Source organism: Delphinus delphis, chromosome 5, assembly GCF_949987515.2.
Source record: "Delphinus delphis chromosome 5, mDelDel1.2, whole genome shotgun sequence".
NCBI classification, from domain to species: Eukaryota; Metazoa; Chordata; class Mammalia; order Artiodactyla; family Delphinidae; genus Delphinus; species Delphinus delphis.
This window is the reverse complement of record NC_082687.1, coordinates 21,901,957-21,927,023: the sequence shown is the minus strand read 5'-3', so window position 1 is coordinate 21,927,023 and position 25,067 is coordinate 21,901,957. Positions and strand designations below refer to the sequence as shown.

The window sequence follows — 25,067 nt, the reverse complement described above, 5'->3', positions numbered from 1 at the left end:
AAAGTATCTCAGTATTGTCAAATATTAATAATTTCTAATGATATTTTTCGTGCTGGTCTTCAAATCCCAGTGCGTACTCTACACTTCAGCACATCTCAATTTGGACGCTACATTTTCATCAGACATACTTGATCTGTATTTAGATTTTATAAAACTTACACTTGCAAAAAGTAGATTCTCCTACACAAGTTGTCTCAGACATACTTAGAAGTTTTCCAGTAATTGAGCTGAGTAATGGTTTTAAATTAAAATTTAAGTTAACTAACATTAAAAATTCAATACCTCAGCCATACTTGCTACATTTCAAGTACTCAAGGACAGCATGTGGCTAATGGCTACCATGTTGGACAGCAGGCGTTATAGAATGACTGATGTGTTCAGTGATTTCAGTGGATGCTCAATATCCAAAGAATATCCTTCTCCCTTAAGGGTAGAGATGGGAGAGAAGGATGGTTGACTGTCCCTTCAGATAGGTGGTTTGAATGGTAGTTTTCAGTAGCTATATGTGACTGCAGCTATATGAGGACAAGTGGGCATGAGAAAGTATGAAAGAGCTACTTCTGCTAAATGATTTTTTTTTTTTAGTTAAAAAATAGGTGGGGAAGAGGGGAAGAGTTCATGTTTTTGCTTTTTTTTCCTGTGTGTAAACCTCTTGAAGAGTGATATTTATGAAGCAGTATATGTCACTAAAGTAAGCCAGTAGAGCAAGTATGTAGGATATCAGAGAACTATAAAGAAAGGAAAGAAGAAGAGTAGTACTTTTGGCACAGTTTGGGTTTACCCAGAAGCAGACCTAAGGCAAGGATTCAAGTACAAGCCATTTATTTGAGAGGTGATTCCAGGAAACACCAGTTGGGGAATGGAGAAATGTGGCAGGGAAGGAAAGAACCCAATAAAGTGTGTGTTATTAAGCAGGTTACCACCATGAGCCACTGAAATTTAATCCCACTGGGGAGCTCTGGGAAATGGCTGGGAAATGTACCACAAAGTTCTACCAGCACAGGGAGGAGGGAGCTGAGGTACTTATGCACCAGCTTCCTCAGTCACTAGTTCAAGACTGCTCTCCAGTGGTGGTAATTCCTCCTTTCCCACACACAGTCCTGAGTCTAGTGGTCAAGGAAAGCCATTTACTCAAAGAAATCCAGGTGCTAGCAACTGAAATTCAGGGCAGTGTATGCTAAAATGGTATGTGCTAGGGGGTATGGGTGGGTAATGGACACCATCTGCTGCAGACACTCTTTGACTTACAGTGTAGAATGTATTGAACAAAGGACAAGAGAGGTATATTTCAGATCTGTTAAGCTTTTTCAAAATGCATACTCAGTTTTCCAACCTTCTCTCCTTCCTAGACCTGAGATCCTGATAAAATGGACCCACTTCTCCCTGTCCTGAGATCTACTGATAGAGGCATAAAGACCAAGGAGCCGTATAAACTTGATTCACTTACCCGTTAGTCTAAAAGCATTTCATAGCAATGTCCATCACAACCAGTTGCTAGAATTTATGGGTCCAGCCGAAGGATATGCAGTGTTTTCCATTTTGGAGTTTGGGCTCTGAGAAGCCATTTACTATCCACCAAGGTATATCATCAAGTTCTGTCATTTTTGATACGTTTTCTCAATATATTAACAGTTGGTCTTTTAACTGACCTTAATTATTTGTTGAATTCGTAATCCATGTCATCTTACCACAGGGAAAACTATGTGGGGACTCCCAGCTTCTAGAAACCAAAACAAATAATTTCTCGTAAGAAAGGGATTTTCCAATCTGAACTTTTAATAAAGGGAATTTTCACTTCTAGTTTTCAAAGACTACTGAAAACAACTTTGGAGAATACTAAAAAGAAACTAGAGATGAATCAAGGAAAGGAATGAGGCATTTAATAATTATGCAATGAATTGAGAATTCTGGGCCATTTCTACCAAACAAATAAGAAAAGTTATGAAAAGATATGATTCATGTATATTTCTCTATTCTATGCAATGGTACATAGAATAAATATCTAAAAGTTCACTAGATCCAAGATAATATGATTGTTTTTAAATTGTAATTATAAGTTCTGGCCATGCAATGTTAAAAATAGTCCAGTGGGGAATAATTGATGTGATTTTTCCCAGTAGTTCAAAGCAGAACAAAACACAAATCCATGTTTGTGTTGATTATGTGACTGTTTCAAACTAAAAATTAACCAATTTTTATTTTTCACTACCTTAAGAGAGCAACATGAGATGGACCATTAATTGCTGGCCCAGTTATGTTCACTTTTCCTTTGAAGATTAATTTTTTTTTTAAAGATATATTTATTTATTTATTTATGACTGTGTTGGGTCTTCGTTTCTGTGCGAGGGCTTTCTCTCATTGCGGAGAGCGGGGGCCACTCTTCATCGCGGTGCGCGGGCCTCTCACTATCGCGGTCTCTCTTGTTGTGGAGCACAGGCTCCAGACGCGCAGGCTCAGTAGTTGTGGCTCACGGGCCCAGTTGCTCCGCGGCACGTGGGATCTTCCCAGACCAGGGCTCGAACCCGTGTCCCCTGCATTGGCAGGCAGATTCTCAGCCACTGCGCCACCAGGGAAGCCCTGAAGATTAATTTTTGATTTAAATGCTACAGAGTTTCCTTTCATTGACCAACGGGAGGTCATGTTGTAGAAACGGGAATTTGCTCAGCATGAGCCTTGTGGCCCCAAGCTGTTTCGAGCTGTCCCTGTAGTATTCAGGTGCTCTAGGTTGTCCAGAAGCTCATCCTTTGTTTCTGGGTCCCAGTGAAAGCCAAGGTTGGTGTGCTCCTTCCCACCCCTACCTACTCCTCTGGTCTAAATGCAAGTTTTACACTGTCTGGAATGTTTTAAATAATTATTTGATAGATGAAATACATGATATAATAACTATTAATATTTATTGACTACTTACTCTGCTCTGGGTTCTTTATATGTATTATCTCATTTAATCCTCACTCAACCCTTTGGATTAGGTACACTTACTATTAGAGTTTTGGAGATAATGAACCTGAAGCTTAAAGATTTAGTAAATCTTCCAGGGTCACCAAGCTAGAAGTTATGGTAAATGAATCTGCTATTTAATTTCATTTATTAGATTACTAGGAAGAGAAAACGCTGGGGAGTTTTAATCTCTTGTAATCTCCTATCCTGCAATTCCATTATTCTGCTCCTTAATGAGACTTACATGTATATTGGTTTTTGTACAAACTAAAATTAGAACTTAAAACATTTTATATGTAAGCAGAAGGTTCTCTAAGCACGATTATTTGCTCCAATAAAAACTGAATTAGTGTAAAAGTCAATTTAGTATTCTGTGATTTCTCTTATGTCAGCCTGGACTCTGTATCATTTTTAACCATTCAGAATTCTCACAAAAACTAGAAGTAAGTTATTTATGATTCTGATTTACTGAATATGTTCTAAGAAAATGCTTACAGGTCAGGCTATAAATAAAATACGTTATTTTATATTCATCACTCCCCCTACAGTTACCACAAATTCATAGAAAATTCTGCACACTTGTAAATTAGGAAAAAATATAAATTTTTTTAAAAGCCTGAGTCGTTGATCACCTCAAGTGTAGCTGAGGAACCAATATCAGTGAGTTAATTAAGTTACTAGAGCTTTTCCAAGGAAAATAAAGTTAGCTATTGTGAGCATCTCCTTTAAAATTTTTTTTTTTTTTTTTGCGGTACATAGGCCTCTCACTGTTGTGGCCTCTCCCGTTGCGGACCACAGGCTCCGGACGCGCAGGCTCAGCGGCCATGGCTCACGGGCCCAGCCGCTCCGCAGCATGTGGGATCTTCCCGGACCGGGGCACGAACCCGTGTCCCCTGCATCGTCAAGGCTACCCATGGGGAGAGGGAAGGGGGAGGGGCAACACAGGGGTAGGGGGAAAAAGGTTATTATAAGATTGTATGGAATCGTGTGTGAAACTTTCAAAAATTGTAAGCACTGTAGAATTAAAGACTCATTCAGGGGCTTCCCTGGTGGTGCAGTGGTTAGCAATCCGCCTGCCAGTTCAGGGGACGTGGGTTCGAGCCCTGGTCCAGGAACATGCCACGGAGCAACAGGTCCCATGCGCCACAACTACTGAGCCCGCATGCCACAACTACTGAAGCCCGCATGCCTAGAGCCCGTGTTCCACAGCAAGAGAAGCCACCACAATGAGAAGCCCACGCACTGCAACGAAGAGTAGCCCCTGCTCGCCACAACTAGAGAAAGCCTGTGCACAGCAACGAAGACCCAACGCAGCCAAAAATAAATAAAATTTAAAAATTCATTAAAAATAAATAATAATAAAAAAGAATCTTTCATTCAAAAAAGAAAAAGTACTTAGTCCATATGGCTGACATATATTAAGTAATAAATTACGATTTTGGCTTCATTTAAAAAAATAAAGTGCACTTTAGTAACACCCGGAGTTTGGCATATTTCAAGTTGTAAGCAAAGCATTGAGGGAGCACAGATGACCAGTTTTTACCCAACAACTCAGATGAATCTTTAATATTTTGAACTTAGAGGTCTTCTGGCGAAAAAATGTCAGTTGGTTTGCACTAAAGGTTATCACTTTGGTTCCTGAATGATCAATTTCTACACTCCTGAAGTCATCTTACTGTGAATTTGTTTTTATCCCCTGAAAACTATTTTTATTGTCCAGACTAAGACTGTGTCCCAGACAGCATCGTTACCATTCCCAACAAGTATAGTAGTACATGGGTTTCAGGATACATCTGGTAGTGGTAAGACAATAATCATACCAATAAAACTTAACATCTGTATTGTGGTTTTTATATGGCAGGCTCTGTGCTAAGTTCTTCACTGTGAATTACCTCATTTAATAATAAGACAAGATATTTCCCTCTGATGGGTATTTTTTCTCAGTGACTCCTGCAGTAAGATAGCTAATAGAGAATGTGGGTGGGAAGGGGTGTACAGGAGGTTTGAGGAGAGATATAAAGATATGAGGTCATCACTTGGACAAAGGGAAAGCGGGTCCAGAACAGAGTAGAACAGGTGTTCTACATTATGCTGAGTGAAAAAAAGCCAAAGGCCAATCTCAAAGGATTGCATACTGCATGATTCCATTTATATAACATTCTAGAAATGACAGAATTATAGAGATGGAGAACAGATAAGTGGACATCAGGGGCTAGGGAAGGGGAAGGAGAGGGGAAGGGGTTCATTCGAGGAAAGGGATCGTAAATTCAAAGTGAAAACAGCTGACTTGTGAGATTTTTCTCTTAACCGTGTTCCCATGATGCAGTGGAGGCATAGGAAAAGAAAATTTTGTAGGCCACATTCTATGGAGAAATGGAAGAGCACGGGAGCTAGCTGTATTTTTAGAGGAGTTCTTATAATTATGGACCATATGATCTAGGCTAGGTGAGGACAGAAGTGAAGCCAGGAGGGGGATGATGGGTAGTAAGAAAGTGACATCTTTGAGATCAGAGGTGGTGCAATTTCTAGGAGTGACAAGGGCCAGAGGAAGACAGTGGGAATGTGTGTCTAAGAAGGACTGGAGGAAAAGGAGGGTCAATGGAGAAGAGGGGAAAAAACAGCCAACAGGCCGGAGTTTTGGGTGGATTATCCTTGTGAATACTAAAATTCCAGTCCATGAACAGATATTTGTACACTCATGTTCATAGCAGCATTATTCAGAGTAGCCAAAACGTAGAAGCAACCCAAGTGTCCATTGATGGGTGAACAGATCAGTAAAATATAGTTAAGTACGTACAATGGAATAGTATTCATTAATGTAGCAGAAGGAAAATCTAACACATGCTGCGACATGAATGAACCTTGAGGACTTCATGTTAAATGAAGGTAGCCAGTCACAAAAAGACAAATGCTCTATGATTCTAGTTATATGAGGTATCTGTAGTAGTCAGATTCATAGAGACAGAAAGTAGAATCATGGATGCCAGGGCCTCAGAGGAGGGGAGAATATTGTATAATGGGTACACAGCTTCCGTGCTGCAAGATGAAAAGAATCCTGGAGATGAATGGGGATGATGGTTGCACGACAATGTGAATGTACTTAATGCCGCTGAACCGTATACTTACAATGGTTAAGATGGTAAATTTTATGTTATGTGTATTTTGCCACCATTTTAAAAACCCTGTACATGAAAAAAATAAAATAAATTTCCAGTCCAAGGAGGATGACTATTAGAAGCTAGGGGAGCTAAAGAGGATGATAAAAGAGATGAACAGGAGGTTGGCAGATGAGGCCAAGAGAGGGGAGAGAGAGTTATCCATCCAGGTGGAGAGAATCTCAAAAGATAAGTGGTTTTTGAAGGTGAATAGGATGAGGTTAGGAGTAAAGGTTGGGAAGTAGCAAGATGGAGTATGGACACCCATCCGTCTTCTGGCCCTGAGGTATGTGGGTTTAATAAAAATGTAAAAAAAAAAAGACTTGCCCCTTGATCACAGTTCAGAGAAAGTAGTGTCCTCATAGGGCAGCCAGCTCAATCAAAGCAAAAAGGTGGAGGATCGAGGGAGTGAAAGCATCATTCCCAGAAGAGATGGAAGCTACTAGAGAATTTGATTTAAATTTCCGAGACTTAAATTTCCGAGAGTCATAGAGGAAGGGTTTGAGGAGCAGGACGTGGGTAGGAAGTTGGGTTGGACTAGATGATGGACAGAGCAGTGTAGCTATAAGGATCTGGGAGGTAACTCATGACTTAGGAGGCCTAAACTTCCGCAGCGCCTCAGGTTGGGGATGGGGCCAGGTGACAGTAGGTCAAGCAATCCGTGATCTTGAAGGGCCTGCCTGAATGGGAGGAGCCGCTGGCTCTTCTGTGGTGCTTGGGGCCATCTGAGCTTATTCATATTTCTTCTTAATCTTCTGGAAGAACAAAACTAGGGCCCCTGCCTTGGTTATTCTCCAGAAAACATGACCAGGCAGAGTAGCTGATTCCACAAGGGACACATGAGCTCACAAGACAACTGAGGAGTATCACCATTATTAAAGAAGGTACAGAATGAGTAGATACCAGCTAAGAAAGAGTGATTGAAAAGATGGACCACAAATATTAAGGGAAGATTCTATGCAGCAGGAGCTAAATGTTGTTAAAAAAAAAATAAGAAGAACCAATGGGAAACATTCAGTATGAAAAATACAATAGTTTAAATATTAAAGAACACAATAAATGAGGTAAAATACAGAATGGATACAGCTAAAGACAGATTCATGAGCTGGAAGATCAGCTTGAGAAACTCTTCCATGTGTCCGCTAGAATGGACAAAAGACACAATGAAATATCACTATATATCTATTATGATGGCTAAAATTAAAAACAGTGAGCATTCCAAATGCTGACAAGGATGCTGAGGAACTGGATCACTCATATATTGCTGATGGGAATGGAAAATAATACAGCCGCTCTGGAAAACAGTTTGGTAATTTCTTTTTAAAACCAAGTATGCAGTTATCATACAACCTAACAATTGTATTCCTTCTTGGCATTCATCCCAGAAAAAGGAAAACTTGTATTCCTACAAAAACTTGTACACTAATGTTCATAGAAGTTTTTTAATAGCCCAAAACTGGAAATAACCCTTATGTCCATCAATGGGTGAACAGTTAAACTCTGATGTACCATATTCCATACCATAGAATACTACTCAACAATGAGAGGGAATGAATTACTCATACATGCAACCTTACAACCTAGATGGATGTTTAGGACATTATCCTGAGTGAAAAAAGCCAATCTCAAAAGGTATGATTCCATTTATATAACATTCTAGAAAAGGCAAAATTAAAGAGATGGAGACATCAGGGGTTAGAGAAGGGGAAAGAGAGGGAGAGGGAATTCCTTTATGGTGATGGAATATTTCAATATTTTAATTGTGGGTAGTAGTTATATGACTCTATATGTGTGATAAAATAGAGTTGTTTTTTTTTAAGAGACAATAAAAGGAGGTTTTTTTATTCAAAGGTATAACTGGGTAAGTAGATTTGTTTACAACCATTCTTGTGAAATACTTAAAAAAAAATACAACCAACTTCTTTGCAAATAGCGGAAACAGACCTCAACTATGATGACCTAATGTTTTGGTGGATAATGTACATGGTTAGGCAGAAATAGGCAAGCTCACACTGGTAGATCAACTATCTCAGTCAAAACTCCGTTTGTGGCCCCTGCTTCTTGATCGATTTCTGTTCCCACTTAGTCTTCTACCATCTTGTCGACTTCCTGACCGACTCCCCTGTGGACTCTGTCTACCTGGCCGGCCACACCGGCCACTTGACCAGCAGCTCCTCCGTCTGGAATTAGAAGATGTGTTTCCATCATAATATTCTTCAGTTTCAGGCAACTTGGCTGGCCCTGAGAGTATTCAGTCTGAATCATGCCACTCTTCCTGTAACCTTTCTGACTCAGTGTGGGAACATCCAAGCAAATGCCCATGTTTCCTTTTAGGAGGCACATTCTGGTAGTTTGGGACACAACACTGCTACTCAGCTTTCTGTTAAGTTCTTTCCAAGCACAGCTAACGTTCTGTATTTCTTCTGGGCTTTCCAGAGTCATGGTCACAAACCCCTTATCAGAGGTGATTAAAGAACGTGGTTCAAAACTTGGTGCGCCAGAGATGTGGGCTAATGCTGCAGGCAGTGCATCCACTGCCCCTTTTTCTTCTATCAGTCTCTGGGCTGATGGTCGGAAAAAATCAACAGCAGCATAAGAAATGGAAGCCAGAGACCTGATGGCATCCATGCTTTTAGATTTAACTAAATCCATTGTAGAAGGAACATCTACACGTTTAAAAGTAATTCGTGCTTTTTGTTCCACATATCTTAATTGACATATTAATTGACATATGTTCCACATATCTTTCTCTTGGTTGATAAAAATATATGCAAACCCCTGTCTGACGAGCTCTACCTGTGCGTCCAGAGCGATGAATAGAGGACTCAACATCCTGTGGAGGTGAACTCTGAATCACCAGGTCAACCTCAGGAATGTCCAAACCACGGGCAGCCACATGGGTTGCCACCAAAACTTTAAAACGACCCTCTCTGAAGCCTTTCAGTGTAATTTCTCTTTGTGACTGTGTGATGTTGCCATGTAAACACTGGGCATTCTCTTTTATGTGTGGATTCATGGCCATTTCAGTTACATTCTTTTTGGTCTCACAGAAGATAATAGCCCTCCCTTTAGACCCGCTGTAGACTTGAAGGACATCTCCAATAACTGCTGGCCTCTGAGATTAATGGCACTGGGTGGTCAGATGTTCCACAGTAGTTGCAGCCTTTTGAGTCATTTTCCCGACAAGGTCAACCTGTCCATATCTGGATTTCATGTATTTTTTTGCAACTTTGTATACCCACTGTGGGCAAGTTGCAGTAAAAAGTAAAGTCTGAGGATTGTCTTCAGAATCAGTTTTGTAGGATCCGTGGATAATATCTTCAACTTGTTCAGCAAAACCTAAATCTGACATTTGATCCACTTCATCCAGCACAACGTGGCGCAGTTTAGAAAGATCTAATCAGCCGCTCTGCAGGTGATCTTTGATACGACCAGGGGTCCCAACCAAGATGTCAATACCATTTTGAATATGATTAATTGGGCTTTGATATGATGTTCCACCACAAAAACACGCCACACTGAGTTTCCTACTTATATATTTGAAGTCTTTGGCTACTTGGTTTGCCAGTTCCCTTGTAGGAGCCAAAACAAGTACCTTTGGTGAGCGGCTTTTTTAAATTGTCTCTTGATGTCTTTGGAGTCTTTCAATCAAGGGGATGGCAAAAGAGAATGTCTTTCCTGTTCCTGTCAGCGCTTGAGCAATTAAATCTCTGCCTTCATATACAGAACCAAAAGTCTTAACTTGAATAGGAAAGAGATATGTTAGCCCTCGACCTTTCAGAAGCGTTATAGTCTCTTCAGAAATAAGGAAATTGGAGAATGCTCCTTCTTTCTGTTCACGTGTTAGGGTCTCTTCTAGTTGATTATCACTTGATTTATGAGTAGAGCTATCTAAGGATGACACTTGCTTTGATTTTTTTTCATATTCATCAATATCTCCATTTGCTAGGTCTTTTCTTCTTGACTTACGAGATTTAGAAAATTCATCTGAAAGTCTGTTACATCCTTCCTCGGTGTCACCATTTAGCTTCTCTTTCATTTTAGCTCGTTTGGGTTTGGGAGCATCCCGGTCATCTGCAACACCATTTTCTGTTGTTTCTGATTTCCCATCTGAGTCATAATGGTGCCTTGACTTCCTTCTGTCACTCCAGCATTGTGTAATATGTTTTCAGCTTATCTTGTTTTAAATCTTCATAACAGCCTTATAAGGGAAGTACAGGTCCATAATCCCGTATCCGAATTCCAATATCCACAGAGTTCTTTTGCCTCTCCTTCCTCTGGCTCTCGGTCTCCTCCAAAGGTGCCTCCAGCTCCAAAATGTCCCCCCAGAGGAGTTTCCCAGGCATCATTCGCCGCCACCGCTGCCGCCGCCTCCCTCTGGGCACGGCGGCCACAACCACCTACGGGCAGCCACCTGTCACAGAGTCTTATACGAAGACATTTTAGGTGTAGTTTTGCCAAAACTAATGATGTCTAAGTCCTATAATCTAGTTGATTGTATTGTGCCAATCAATTTCTTGTTTTGATAATGCACTATAATATGTAAGATGCCACCATTGGAGGGGGCTGGGAGATGGGTGCATGGGACCTCTGTGTATTATTTTTGCCACTTATTAGTTTATAATTATTTCAAAATAAAATTTTTTTAAATGAGAGGGGGAAAGTATTAAAAAAATATGGTGACCAGAAAAATAAGTACCACCAACAGGATAATAGGAATCACAGGAGAGAAAAAATATAGGAGGAAATATTTCAATAAAGTATGAAGATAAATGTTTTAGAATCAAAGAAAGCATGAAATAGCTTGAATTGAAAGTGTTCACGTACTACCAAACTAATGGGTGAATACTCATAAATAGACCTAGTGACATTTAAGAATATCAAAGATTATTCTCTAATGTAACTCCAAAAGGTTACAAAGAGGAAGAGCAGATCACTTCCAAACAACAAGAATCATGATGGCATCAGACCTCTCTACAGCAACAATAGTGTGAGTGGATATAACCGTCATGAACACACATGCAGTTAACTACACAAACTCTAAGTACAGCAGCAACTGACAGAATTTCAGAGAGAAAACATATAGAGCAACAGTTGTATGAGACATTTTGACACTCCCCTTTGAGACAATCAAGCAGGCGAAAATGAACAGATACAGAAGATCTAAATATAATTAATAAGCTTAATCAATGAGATATGTATACACAGCAAATAATGTTTTCAAATACACTGTTTCTGAATATAAATGGAACATTTACCCCCCAAAAATATATTAGATGATTAAGGATCAATATCAAGAGACTGTATTCCTTTGACCATAATGCAACAATAGCAAAATAATAATGATTGCAAATGGATAACTTTAAAAATCACATATGTTTGGAAACTAACTACATAATACTGAATAACACTTTGGCTGAAATAAAATCTGCTTCTTCAGAAATTTTTGATGTCTTACAAAGAAACTTTATTGTATAGTTTTCTTCATATAAGGCTAGTATTTATTAGGTTTATCCTTAGATATTTTATGACTTCTGCTGCTATATGTATAGATCACTTTTTCCATTACATATTCTCGTTAGGTATTACTGGTGTATAGGAACCTCCTAATTTTTGTATGTTGATCTTGAATCTTATATTTTACTGAACATTCTCCTAATTTTAATAGCTGAGTTATCTTGGCTTTTTCAGATGGTCATGTGATCCGTCAAATAATGACAGTTTGTACTCTTCCTTTCCAAGATTTACCACTTTAATTCCTATGTTTCTTTGCACCAAATATTACTTCTACTTTAAATATGGACTCATCCTTGTCTTGTTCATGAATTGAATTGAAAACTTCTAATGTTTCTTCCATTTAATGTACTATTTCTGGAAGATACTTTATATCACATTAAGTAAGTTTCCATATATTTCTCTTAATAAGGATCAGAATGGGTACCATTCCCAACATATGGCTTAGGTTTCTAAGAAGCTGGCTGCTCTACATCTCTCCATGTTAAGTCAGAGAAAAGGAGAGAGGATCTGGGATGCACATACTCAGCCCTTTTATGGATAAGACCTTGGAGTAGCAAACGTCATCTCCACTCAGCATCTCAATGGCCAAATATTCATCGCATAGCCATATCCAGCTGCAAGGGAGGCTACTGATGATTAACTGCTTTTCACTCAACAGCCCGTGCCCATCTGAGACACTAATATCATAGAAGTGCAAGAGAGCAGATATTGGAGGACAGCTAGCTACACCAGATAATCATATGTTGTATTCCTTTAATTTGTTAATGTACTGAAACGCATTAACACATTTTTTTTAATTCCCCCCAAAAATGGAATTTTTATGTTTCATTCTCTGGAACAAACCTGGAATCTTTGGTAGATACTAAATATCAAATTTTATTTGTTTTACTGATGTAATGAAGGAAAGACACAGTGTTCTAAATGTTTATCTAAATCTTTTTTCAGATGTCTAATGTACCTTGTTTACAGTAATGCCCTTATTTTCAATGTACATATCTGATTCTCTTGTCAATAATGTATTTGAGGGCTTCCCTGGTGGCGCAGTGGTTGAGAGTCCGCCTGCCGATGCAGGGGACACGGGTTCGTGCCCCGGTCCGGGAAGATCCCACATGCCGTGGAGCGGCTGGGCCCGTGAGCCATGGCCGCTGAGCCTGCACGTCCGGAGCCTGTGCTCCGCAACGGGAGAGACCACAGCAGTGAGAGGCCCGCATATCGCAAAAAAAAAAAAAAAAGTATTTGACCTCTTTACTGTTGTTACTCTTCCTGTTTTCACACTAGGTACTCAAACCACTTCTCAAATGAATATTTTACCATTTTGAAATTTATTTACTTTTGAGGCTCCCTCCCCTGTTCGTCCAGGAATAATTCCTGGAAAGCTGTGGAATGGAGAGAATTGTGGGATGTGCTTATGCATAAAATATAGCACACACAGTGATGTATTAAGGTTTGGGGTGAGACATTCACCGGCAGTCTGATAGTTGCTACCCTCGTTTCTCCCTGCATGCAAACTTTCATTTACACAGAAAAACTGTATTTGAAAATATTCTAGGCCTATGGTCTTATTTCCAAAGTTCATTGAACATTAGCTCTGTACTCCATAGGGCTTCTGTCATAAAGTCTGGTCTACTTTTCCATCTGATGCTGGGCTAGACAGACACCTCAAAATCCTTTTACTCTTCCCTCTTAAACTCTTGAACCTATCATGGATTGAAAACTAGTGGCCCAAAGACTAACTCCAGGTGCTTTCCAGTTAAAAAAAACAAACAAACCAACCTTTAGATGGATGTGTGTTATTTTCTTCTCAAATCATCTCATTTCCTATTGTCTTTTCACTGGGCTTATATTTAGATTCCTGACCTGGCACCTGTAGGATTTGAATTTATGATTCTCTGCCAGGAATAGCCCAAGGCAGCCATCTCTCTGCATTCTAAGCCCTGGACTCTTTTTTTTTTTTTTTTTAACATCTTTATTGGAGTATTTACAATGTTGTGTTAGTTTCTGCTTTATAACAAAGTGAATCAGTTATACATATACATATATCCCCATATCTCCTCCCTCTTGCCTCTCCCTCCCTCCCACCCTCCCTATCCCATTTAACACACAACTCATCTCCTCTTTGGGGAAGATTTCTCTGCCCGCCTCTCCTCCTCTGTGGTTGGTTTGCCATGTGGCTCTCCAGAGTCAAGATAACCCAAACACAAGGCACTCTCCTCCTAAATACACCTCCTCGCTTGGTTGTCTCAGTTAAGATGCATCCAGAGAGGTAGACCAAATAACCTCTAATTAGACTCTTAAGCATTACCAAACAATAAGTATAAAAAAACCTATAAATAAGTTTTAAACTTTTTTGGACATGTTTTTAGACTTACAGAAAAGTTGTAAAACAAAACCTTCTTGTACATCCTTTACTGAGCTTCCCCTAATCATTAACATACTTTCTAATGTTAAATCACCCTCACCTTCCTAGGATAAATCCCCTGGGTCGTGAAGAGTTTTTACTATATGGTTGGAATCTATTTGTGAGTGCTTTATTTTTGCATCTGTGTTTGTTAAAAATAATTTTTACATTAATGCAGAAAGTGATAATACTTTACAGTTCTATGGTACTTTGCAGGCTTTGTAAGTCGTTTCACATACATTATCTCACTTGAGAATAGATAATAATCAGGAGCTGACTCTTTTAAAAAAAAAAGTAGATATTAAGTGTATAAATAAAAAATATCTACAGATGGAAACTGCAGGTTTCGCTTAGTGTTGACTAAATTCTAAAGGGCCATCTGTGGAACTAAAGTAAGGATTAGGGGAGAGAGGATGCAGAGAACTGAAAAAGGGTTTTTGCTCACATGAACCTAGGAGGGATCTTATCACCCTCCAAGATGCACAGGAAGGCATGCGGCCGCCAGCTCTGTAAAATATCTAGCCCTCTGCTGGTTTTCTAAACATTCTATTAACACAGTGTTTAAGCAACCTGGTTTTGAATTCATAAGTAAAGGATTTCCTGGTTATTCGACATTCTTTGGCTTTTTGAACTTTTGTTTTGATTCCTTACTTATCTGCATGTAGCAAATTAGATGATGGCAACTGAGCCCTCTCCCGGGAAAAGGAAGCACTAAAACTACTGGCTGCAGGGTCCTGTGTGTCCTGGTCACACGTTCTCTCGCAGGGCTGAAGAGTTTTTCCGGGATACACGATAATTACACAGCAGCGATCACTCAGAAGTAGAAAGTGCCTTTGGGAGGAAACTAGACGGTAGGCGGACTTCATTTTGCAAAAAGAGACACTCTGTATTACGGCGACTAGGAGTCAGAGTATACACAGAATTGCCCAAAGAGCAGGACCTCTTTGTAGATTTTACCCATACAAAATATGCTTTTTGTTAACTTCTCTTCCCCGAGCCTCAGAGCCTCCTGTGTGTCATGGATTAGACGCTTAAGGCAGCACTGAACTCTGAGGACATCTCTCAGCTGGGCTTTCAGCGCACTCTCCCCCATCACCCCCACTTCTCCCCTCACTCCCTCCTCACGTACACCCTCAGAGCAATTACACTACAACCTACCTGGGGAGAATCTGCTGGCTTCTCTGGGACGCTAGCTGCATCTTCAAAATGAAGCAAAGATCCGGGAATTGTCTGAAAACTCACATTGGTGCACATGTCTTATTTGAACAGATTAGATCCTATAGCAGCTTTTGGTCCTGGATTTTGTGCATTGATCAGACTGCTCAGATAATTCATCAAGTCCACTTTGTACTATTTTTGGACACCCTAAATACCTAAATTCTTAATGACTATTTCTATTGGGATAAGTGGATACCCTCAGTATCTCTTTTTATCACGCACAGTAATAGCCTAAAGTGCATGGAGAAATATCCCAGAATCCCATCTATTTTTTACCATCATCAGCCCTAGAAATTCATTATGAATATTGAAGATGAATACGGTTGAGGTCTAGATGAAAAGAACCGCCCCATTTCCATTTTCACTGTCTTTTCAAGTGGATGTCATATATCATGAAAGTACAACAGTGGGATGAACAACACAGGTAGTGTAACTAAGCACTTAAGTTTAAAATAAATGCATTAAGGTAGCTAATTATACTTTATAGGAAGAGAAAATGTTTTCTCATGTCCTGATAAATGGGTGATGGGTAATTTAAAATTTTGTGGATATCCAAAATTTGGTTGCCTATTTTTTTCTTTTGAATTTTAGAATTTTATTTATTTTTTTATACAGCAGGTTCTTATTAGTTATCCATTTTATACACATCAGTGTATACATGTCAATCTCAATCTCCCAATTCATCCCACCGCCCCACCCCCCACCATTTTCCCCCCTTGGTGTCCATACGTTTGTTCCCTACATCTGTGTCTCTATTTCTGCCCTGCAAACCAGTTCATCTGTACCATTTTTCTAGGTTCCACATATATGTGTTAATATACGATATTTGTTTTTCTCTTTCTAACTTCGCTCTGTATGACAGTCTCTAGATCCATCCACGTCTCTACAAATGACCCAATTTCATTCCTTTTTATGGCTGAGTAATATTCCATTGTCTGTAGGTACTACATCTTCTTTATCCATTCATCTTTCGACGGACATTTAGGTTGCTTCCATGACCTGGCTATTGTAAATAGTACTGCTGTGAACATTGGGGTGCATGTGTCTTTTTTTTTTTTTTTTTTTTTTTTTTTGTGGTACGCAGGCCTCTCACTGTTGTGGCCTCTCCCATTGCGGAGCACAGGTTCCGGATGCGCAGGCTCAGCGGCCATGGCTCACGGGCCTAGCCGCTTTGCGGCATGTGGGATCTTCCCAGACCGGGGCACGAACCCGTGTCCCCTGCATCGGCAGGCAAACTCTCAACCACTGCGCCACCAGGGAAGCCCTGTCTTTTTGAATTATGGTTTTCTCTGGGTATATGCCCTGTAGTGGAATTGCTGGGTCATCTGGTAATTCTATTTTTAGTTTTTTAAGGAACCTCCATACTGTTCTCCACAGTGTCTGTATCAAGTTACATTCCCACCAACAGGGCAAGAGGGTTCCCTTTTCTCCACACCTTCTCCAGCATTTGTTGTTTGTAGATTTTCTGATGATGGCCATTCTAACCAGTGTGAGGCGATACCTCATTGTAGTTTTGATTTGCATTTCTGGTTGCCTGTTTTAAACATGCTGCGCTGAAGTTTGAAAAAGCTGTCCAGTTCCAGAGCCCAATTCTTCACTGTTACTCTCTATGGTCTCTTAATATAATTAAGGAGGTAATAGGAGCATTGTTTTGCCAGGAGGGGTGGAAATTGGTGAAGAAAGGGTTAGGCTACCAAATAGTAAATATGTTAACAGCTCCACAACCCAAAGAGCCTGGTATTGGTCAGCGAAAGATAGACTCATCTTACAATAAAAAAATAAATAAATCCAAAAGTAGACAACAATATATGTGTGAGAATTTAGAGGAAAAATAAATTGCATCCTGTCTGTCTCCTTTCTGCCCAGCACATTATAGGAGCTCAATAAATGTGTTGTTATTGAATCACATTCAGATTGTTCAAGATTTAAATGGAAAAATAAAACCACATTTAAGGTTTCGATAAGCAATTTTAGATGAGTATTTCTATCATCTTTGGTGGAGAAGAGCTTCCTAAGCAGAGTATCAAAACGATGCCATAGAGGAATACATTGATAAGTTGACTACTAAAAAGTATAAAACTTGTCCAAGTCTGAGCCTACAGAGTCTTATATGAATAGACACGCATAAAAAATATAAATAAAAAAATAAAATGAAAACTTAGGATTCTGTCACTGATTAAATATCTACAAAGTGCCTACAGCACTGAGATGAGCTTCATCAGACCAGATTAGTCCAGTATGCAAAGAGGATCGTATTTCTGTAGAGACAAAACCTTCCAGCAGCTTTAATTCCTCACGAAACCTCAGACCACATGCAACCATTAGCTGAAGTAAACATGATGAGAGAACAAGCATCAGAATTGTCGGTAAATTCTGCAAAGTTGAAATCTAAGCCATCAGTTTCAGTAATTCCCAGAAATAACAGCCAAATCTAAACACCGTGTAGTTTTGTGATTTTACAGTTGAGCCAGTGCAAAGGTTTTAGGAATTTAAAAAATCATATAATTGTTGCCTCATACACAGACACCATTGTATCTAGTTAGCTTTTAAAAGTATTCATTCAGCCTAAGTGAAATACCATCAAAGAATTTAGGATGGAAAAACTGCATAGAATCAAGGTCAAGTGAAAGCCCTAAATAACTTCTAAGAGACTTGCGACACCCTGAACAGATATAATCTGGTCGTTCCGTCTCGCTGACTGACCTCAGCACGTCAATAAGGGCAGCTTTAAGCAGCTGAAGTGGTGTTTACTTTTGTCCAGAATCTATACCCTAATTGTAAATTTGTACTTTAATTTGTAGTAACCCCAAGTAATAGGATATTTCCATGTCAAAGTGGGGCCCATAAAGAACGTTGCAGGCATGGGTTTGAATTGGGGTGATCCCTGAGAACTATCCTAGTGAAACTGATGTTCTAATCTGTGCGTCAGCCACAGTGGCATGTCGAGTCAGCTCATTTGGAGCTAATATCAAATCCTTACTAAAGACCCCTTACAGAGGCCCCTGAACTTCCCACCAAGAGACTGTGCCTCAGAGTGTCATGAAGAACAGGGACAATGACCCAGATAACTCAGACTGAAGAAAGGTACCACTTCTGCTTCAAAGTGTCCAGTAAGACACTTTGCGGTGAGAGTATTAGAGAGCGGAGGTAAAACCATCCTGGAACGATCCATACAGCCTCTATCCTCCCTTTGCTTGGCGTGAGAATACACAAACTGTTTATACTGAGTTAGGTAAAATAAGCAGAAGATAGTTCTGAGACCATTATTTTATGTTGGCAGGTCGTATTAGAGCTTGTTAAGAAGACTCCTTTGGCAGAAACAGACTCACAGATATAGGAAACAAACTTGTGGTTACCAAAGGGGAGACAGAAGGCGGCAGAGGCAAATTAGGGGTATGAGATTAACAGATACAAACTACTTACTATGTACACAATAGATAAGCAACAAGGACATATAGTATAGCACAGGGAATTATAGTCATTATCTTGTAATAACTCATAATAGAGAATAATCTATAAAAATGCGGAATCACGATGCTGTATGCCTGAAACTAATATAATGTTGTAAATCAACTATGTTTTAATACACTTTGGGGTTGCTTTCGGTACTCACTGTAGGAGAAAACTGCCTTGGGAGTGATTAGTAGAAATCTGTAATTGAGTACCCCTAGTGTCCATGGGAAAGAGAGAACTCAGAGACAGATGACATAAAACTGGGCATTTTATCCTTTGCCATGGGGTACCAAGTGCTTTTTCCCCTCCTCGGGGGGATCTGTGAAATGCAACGTAGAACTGTAACCTAGGCCGGTTGGGAAGGGTCTACCCTTTACTAGACCAGGGTCAACACCACCATAGGGGGCTAGAAGGTAGCACCATCATGACCTCGCTGGTACCAAAATTACGAGTTTGTTTTAGGTTCTTTTCTCATACAAGATAGCAGCACCCCAAGGTAGCTGAAGAAAGAGAAAATTCAACTCCATTTCGGGCTGTTAGATCTGAGAATTAGACTTGGCTGTTCGATCTGGCATAGAATCATTGAAAGAAGTGTCATTATTTGGTGCCCGTTCCTTGTCCAGACATTTCACTGTGATTTTCTCTTTCTCTCATCCCCTTACCCTGTTGTCCCTCTCACAACAGGTGTAGAAGACATCGTGGCAATAATGATTCCTGAGCCCAAAGGGAAGGAGATAGTAAGCCTGCTGGAGAGAAACATCACCGTGACGATGTACATCACCATCGGAACCCGGAACTTGCAGAAATACGTGAGCCGCACCTCGGTTGTGTTTGTCTCCATCTCCTTCATCGTCTTGATGATCATTTCCCTCGCCTGGCTGGTCTTCTATTATATCCAGAGGTTTCGATATGCAAATGCCAGGGACAGGAACCAGGTGAGTAGCAGAAAGTTAAAAAAAGAAAAAACTTAAAAATGATTACCAGAATAAGACATTATTGTGTAAACTTTGGAAATCACAGAAAATACCAAGACCAAAACCAAAATTACCTATGATGCCCCCACTCAGGATAAACACTGTCAACATTTACTGTATAGTTTTTCAGATCTTTTCCAGGTACACATATTTTGATGTTTTGCTAACATTGTTCTGTAACATGGAAGTGCTTTGTCCCACGTTCCTATTGCTCATTTGGGGGACAATTATTTACTTATTTAAGAACAAAATAAAGGGAGAAAGAGGAAGGGAGCTGAGATTATGCTAATTGTATCAACATAATGTAGAAAGAGCCGGGATGTCCTCCTTGTGAACAGAAGGAGACAAAAAATAAAAGGTATTTTAAAAAACAACTAATTTTGGAACAGACAGTGCCTACACATAGTATAAAATGAAAAAGGTACAAAATGGTATACGGTGAAAAGTAATTGCTTTCCCATGTTTGTCCCTCAATTAAGCAGTTCTTCTCCTTGGAATATCTTCCCTTCCAGGGATATTTTATATGCTTACAAACGTGTGTGTGTGTGTGTGTATATGTGTGTTTTTAAACAAATGATAGCACACTTAACTCTGTACCTGTATTTCTCACTTCATCTTGGAGATTAATTCTTTTTTTTTTTTTTTTTCATCTTGGAGATTAATTCTTATCAACACTCAATCCAAGCTGCCTTCTCATTTCTGATAACTGTACAGGCAGACCTTGGAGATATGGCAGGTTTCATTCCAGACCACTGCAATAAAGCAAACATCTCAATAAAGCGAGTCAACAGGAATCTTTTGGTTTCCCAGTGCACATAAAAGTTATGTTTACCCTATACTATAGTCTATTAAGTGTGCAATAACATTATGTCTTAAAAAGCAATGTATGTACCTTAATTTTAAAATATTGCTAAAAAATGTTAACCATCATCTGAACCTTCAACTCATCGTAATCTTGTTGCAGTAGTAACATCAGAGATCACTGGTCACAGATCACCATGACAAATATAGTAATAATGAAAAAGTTTGAAGTATTGTGAGAATTACCAAAATGTGACACAGAGACACAAAGAGCAAATGCTACCAGAAAAAATGGTGCCGATAGATTTGCTCAATGCAGGGTTGCCACAAACCTTCAATTTGTAAAATACACAGTATCTGTGAAGGGCAATAAAACGAGGTATGCTATATAATGCTTTATTTTCTGCATATGCCGCATTTATTTAACCAGCTTTTTTCTCTTACCAAAAAACAAAACAAAACACACACACACACACAAACATGTACACATGACACAACACATTTGTGAGTATATCTGTATGGTAAATTCTGGAAGTTTTATAGCTAGGGCAATAGTATGTGTACTTTAAACTATAATAGATACTGCCAAATTGTCTGCCAGAAAGGTTGAACCAATTTATACATTAACCAACAATATAGTAATACTGTTTATACTAATATAAATGACATTCGTGCAGTAGAGTATTAATTTAATACTGCTTATACTAACATATACAACAATATACTAATGACAACCACTATTTACGCATATCCTCACCAAATGAATATTACAGCTTTTTTGTTGTATGCAATTTAATAAGTTAAAAATGGTGTCACATTTTTCTTATCACAAATAACATAAAATAGAAAAAGGTGATTTTTTTTTTTCTTCTATGAAGTATCTGCTTACATTATTAGATCACTTTTCAATTGAGCTGTTGGTCACATGGTACTGATGTGTATAAGCTCTTTACTGGTCAGAGCAGTTAACCCTTTTTTGGGGAATCCTACAGATTCCATTTTTTTCTCCCAAGTTGTTATTGTCTTTGATTTATCTTTGGAGCTTTTTACCATGCAGAAATTTGGGGGTATTACATAACTGAATTTATCAATTTTTATAGCTCCTGAGTTTTATATAATAAGATCTTCTATAGCCCAAGACTATAGAAAAACAGTATCTCATGGTTTCATCCACTGCTTTTTTAATTTCACTTTTATAATTAAACTTTAATCTACAGAGAACTTATTTCAGTGTAAGGAATCAAGTACAGAGCCAATGTTAGTTCTGTTTCAGATTGCCTACCAGTTTTTGTAACTGGTATTTATTGAATAATTAATCTTTTCCTTCTCGTATGCAGAACCCTCCCCATCTAGCATATATTAAAGCCCCATATGTATTCGGTTCTATTTCTATGCTCTATAAAATGTAGCTTTAATCTGTCTATTCACATTCCAATATCATACTGTTTTGAATGTTTTAGCACCATAATGTCTCATATCTGTTCGTGCTAATCTTCTTTCATTGCTCTTTCACTTTTTTCGTGTTTATCTTTACATGATTTTAGAATCACTTTCAGCTAGGTTTTTAATTTATAGAATAATTTAGAAGGAGTTTATAACCTACTGATGTTGAATCTTCCTATCAAAGTGTAGTATATGTTTTCGCTTTATTCAGTTATTCTTTTTATTCCCTAATAGCATTCAAACTATCCTCATTTAATCTTGCACATTCTTCTTATGTTTATTCCTAGGTCATTGTGTTGCAATTATAAATGAAATCCCCTTTTTCATATGGGAAGTCTTTTGATTTTTTATGTTTATTTTGTACATTATTATAATTTAGTAATTTATGTATTTTATAATTTATTATCATTTTAAATTATTATTATTACCTTAATAATAGTGATCTTATATAGCATATATTAAATGCAGGCATGTTGTAAGAGCTCTCTATATATTTACATACTTAACCTACTTAAGTTTTCTTCATTTTACAGAGAAGGAAACAGAGGTTAAATAAGTTGCCCAAGGTCACACAGCCTGTTACTAATAGAGACAGCAGCTGAACCAACAGCAAGGCTTCAGAGTGTATGCTCTTAACCACTACACTGTGGTACTTGTGATTGTTTGTATCAGTTTATCAGGATTATACTAATAATATGCAATCAATGATAATTTACTTCTTACAAATTTTAAAACTCCTTTCTTTCTCTATTATCTAACTTCACTGACTTGTGCCTCCAGAACCAACTAAAGTAATAGTAGTAATAGTGAACATATTACTCTTCATTCAGTATTTAATGGGAACATTCTGAGTTTAATGGATCGTTTTTATCATCTCTCAATTTTATTATTTCCCCATGCAGTCTTCTAGGTTCAGACATATATTTAGCATGTTGTATAAATGTCAACATAGTCCTGTTTTATTCAGAGTTTTAATCAAGAATGTACTTTTAATTTTAACAAATGCCTTTGCAAGAGCTGTAGTCTGGGTTTTCTCTTTTGATCTATTAATAGGAGTGGTTTAAGTTAATGGATTTCCTAATATTGAACCATCCTGAATTTCCAGTACATGCTAATCCTCTGATGTGTGCTAGACTGTTTTGATCATATCTTATGTGGTACATTATTTATTTTTTACCTTGATATTCACATGTGAAATTTGTCCATGTTTACATTTTTATCATGTTTAGGTAAGGGCTATACTGGTTTTATAAGAAGAATTTGCAAATTTTCCTCCATTTCCTATAGTCCAGAGTTGCAGTGTCCAACATGGTAGTCACTAGCCATGCGTGACTATTTAAATTTAAATTAATTGTAATAAAATAAAATGTAAAATTCTGCTCCTCAGTCATACTAGCTACATTTCTAGTGGCTACTAGAATAGATACAGCATAGATAGGACACTTTCATCATCATAGAAAGCCCCATCGGACAGCCCAGTTCTGGAGCATTTTAAACAGCCCTGGAATTCGCTGATCCTTGAAGTATTATAGAACTTTTTGTAAGCCAATAAATTCTAAGTTGTTTTAGGAGGACAGCTCTTGGACTTTTTATTTAGTTTATGGAAATTTTTTAAATTTAAATTTTCTATAGCTTCTGGAACAATTTTTTTAACCATTTTTATTGCTTTTTTCTGACTCTCAAAATGATGCATGTTTATTCTAATAAATTTTGGCAATCATAGAAAAATACTAAAAGAGAAGACAAAATCACTCATCACCTTACTGAATTGTTAACAATTGAGTACATTACCTTTCAGACTTTTAACCTCATATATATACATATATGTATATATATGTATATATATTCAGTAAAGTGTCATCGTATATGTGTCTATGTATGCATGAGATACAGACACACATGTAAGACATGTAAGTTTGTGTTCTCTTTTTTTATTAAATGGTGAGCATTTCCCCCATCATTAAATGATCTTTGAAACATGATTTTTGGCGGCTACCTAGTAGTCGGTTTCCACCACTTACCACAAGTGGACAAGATACTTTGTGCTGTAGTTTTCTAAACTAAATGGGAATATACCTTCTTTTTATAGTTATAGTGAGGATTAAATGGCTTAATGTATCTTCTATTTTAAAGTCCCTGAACATGATCAATCACTTGCAAAGCTCTCAGTGAAGGGTGTCATTATTACTATCATATAGATTCCATAACGATTCCATACAATTCCAACTGTGCCACTTTTACTGAATATTCTGGAATTTAAGCGGACAGTTATTACCAGTTAGACACAAGGCAGTGAAACTAGATATAGAACAAATATGTTCAGTTCCACTGGTTCCTAAGGGTTACGTTTGAAGAAACCACACAGATATAAATCAGTTATTGCAAAGACACTTTCCAGCTGATCCAACAATGATCAATAGAAATGGTACCCCTATCTTTTTGCGTCTATAGATAACCCAAGCAATCATTGGGAAATTGAGGTAAGGATGAAATTTTAGGCTTGACTTGGTTGAGTAACTATTTCAATTGCTAGTTCACTTTGTGCCGGTAGATAGAGATTGCGTTTCTGTCCTGACCTATGCATACTCTGTGATGTATGTGAAAAGCAAATTAGAGGTGAATGGGGTTTAAGTGTTTACTCTGCTCCCTTCCTTGATTACAGGATGTTACCTTCAGGTTACGCAGTGAATTTGGATCATGCTGAAAGTTAGCACTGTTTCTTGATCAAAATAGACACCATACTTTAGCCCTTTTATGAGTGGAATAAGACTATATAATTTCCCTTAGAAAAATATTTTTCTTTTGATGGGCAGTGCTTCGTTGCATTCAGCGGAAAGTTACAGCTGCATAAGCTATAGCTGTACTAACCATGAGGTGAACTGAAGTCATTTATTTTTATTGAAGCACTATTGGCCCTTCAGAAAGAGTAACTCTCAGGTTAGATGTAGGCTCACGGTCTGAAATGGAATATCAAAGGCATTCATGTTACATTGGTGAAGTATCTAACCTTTCAGGTGTGTGATAGAGACTGAACTTGAATTAGCCAGAAGCGTACCTCAGTCTCTGCTTGGCTTGGTGGAGATCACACTTAGAGGAAAGTCACCGTCATCCTACACAATCATTAGCCTTTTCAGATCATTTCAATGCAGTTTCTCACAGAGTAAGATTTGC

At 38.4% G+C, this 25,067-nt stretch overlaps 1 protein-coding gene and 1 pseudogene across 1 annotated transcript in view; one reads left to right on the top strand and one right to left on the bottom strand.

Annotated features, from left to right (window-relative positions):
• RNF150 (ring finger protein 150) overlaps window positions 1–25,067 on the top strand; it is a 237,109-nt gene that overhangs the window by 133,722 nt on the left and 78,320 nt on the right. Inside the window, exon 2 of the mRNA XM_060012080.1 lies at window positions 19,363–19,613. Within this exon, the coding sequence (XP_059868063.1) occupies window positions 19,363–19,613 (251 nt within the window). The remainder of the gene's footprint in view (window positions 1–19,362; window positions 19,614–25,067) is intronic.
• Window positions 8,122–10,438, bottom strand: LOC132425786 (ATP-dependent RNA helicase DDX50-like; annotated as a pseudogene).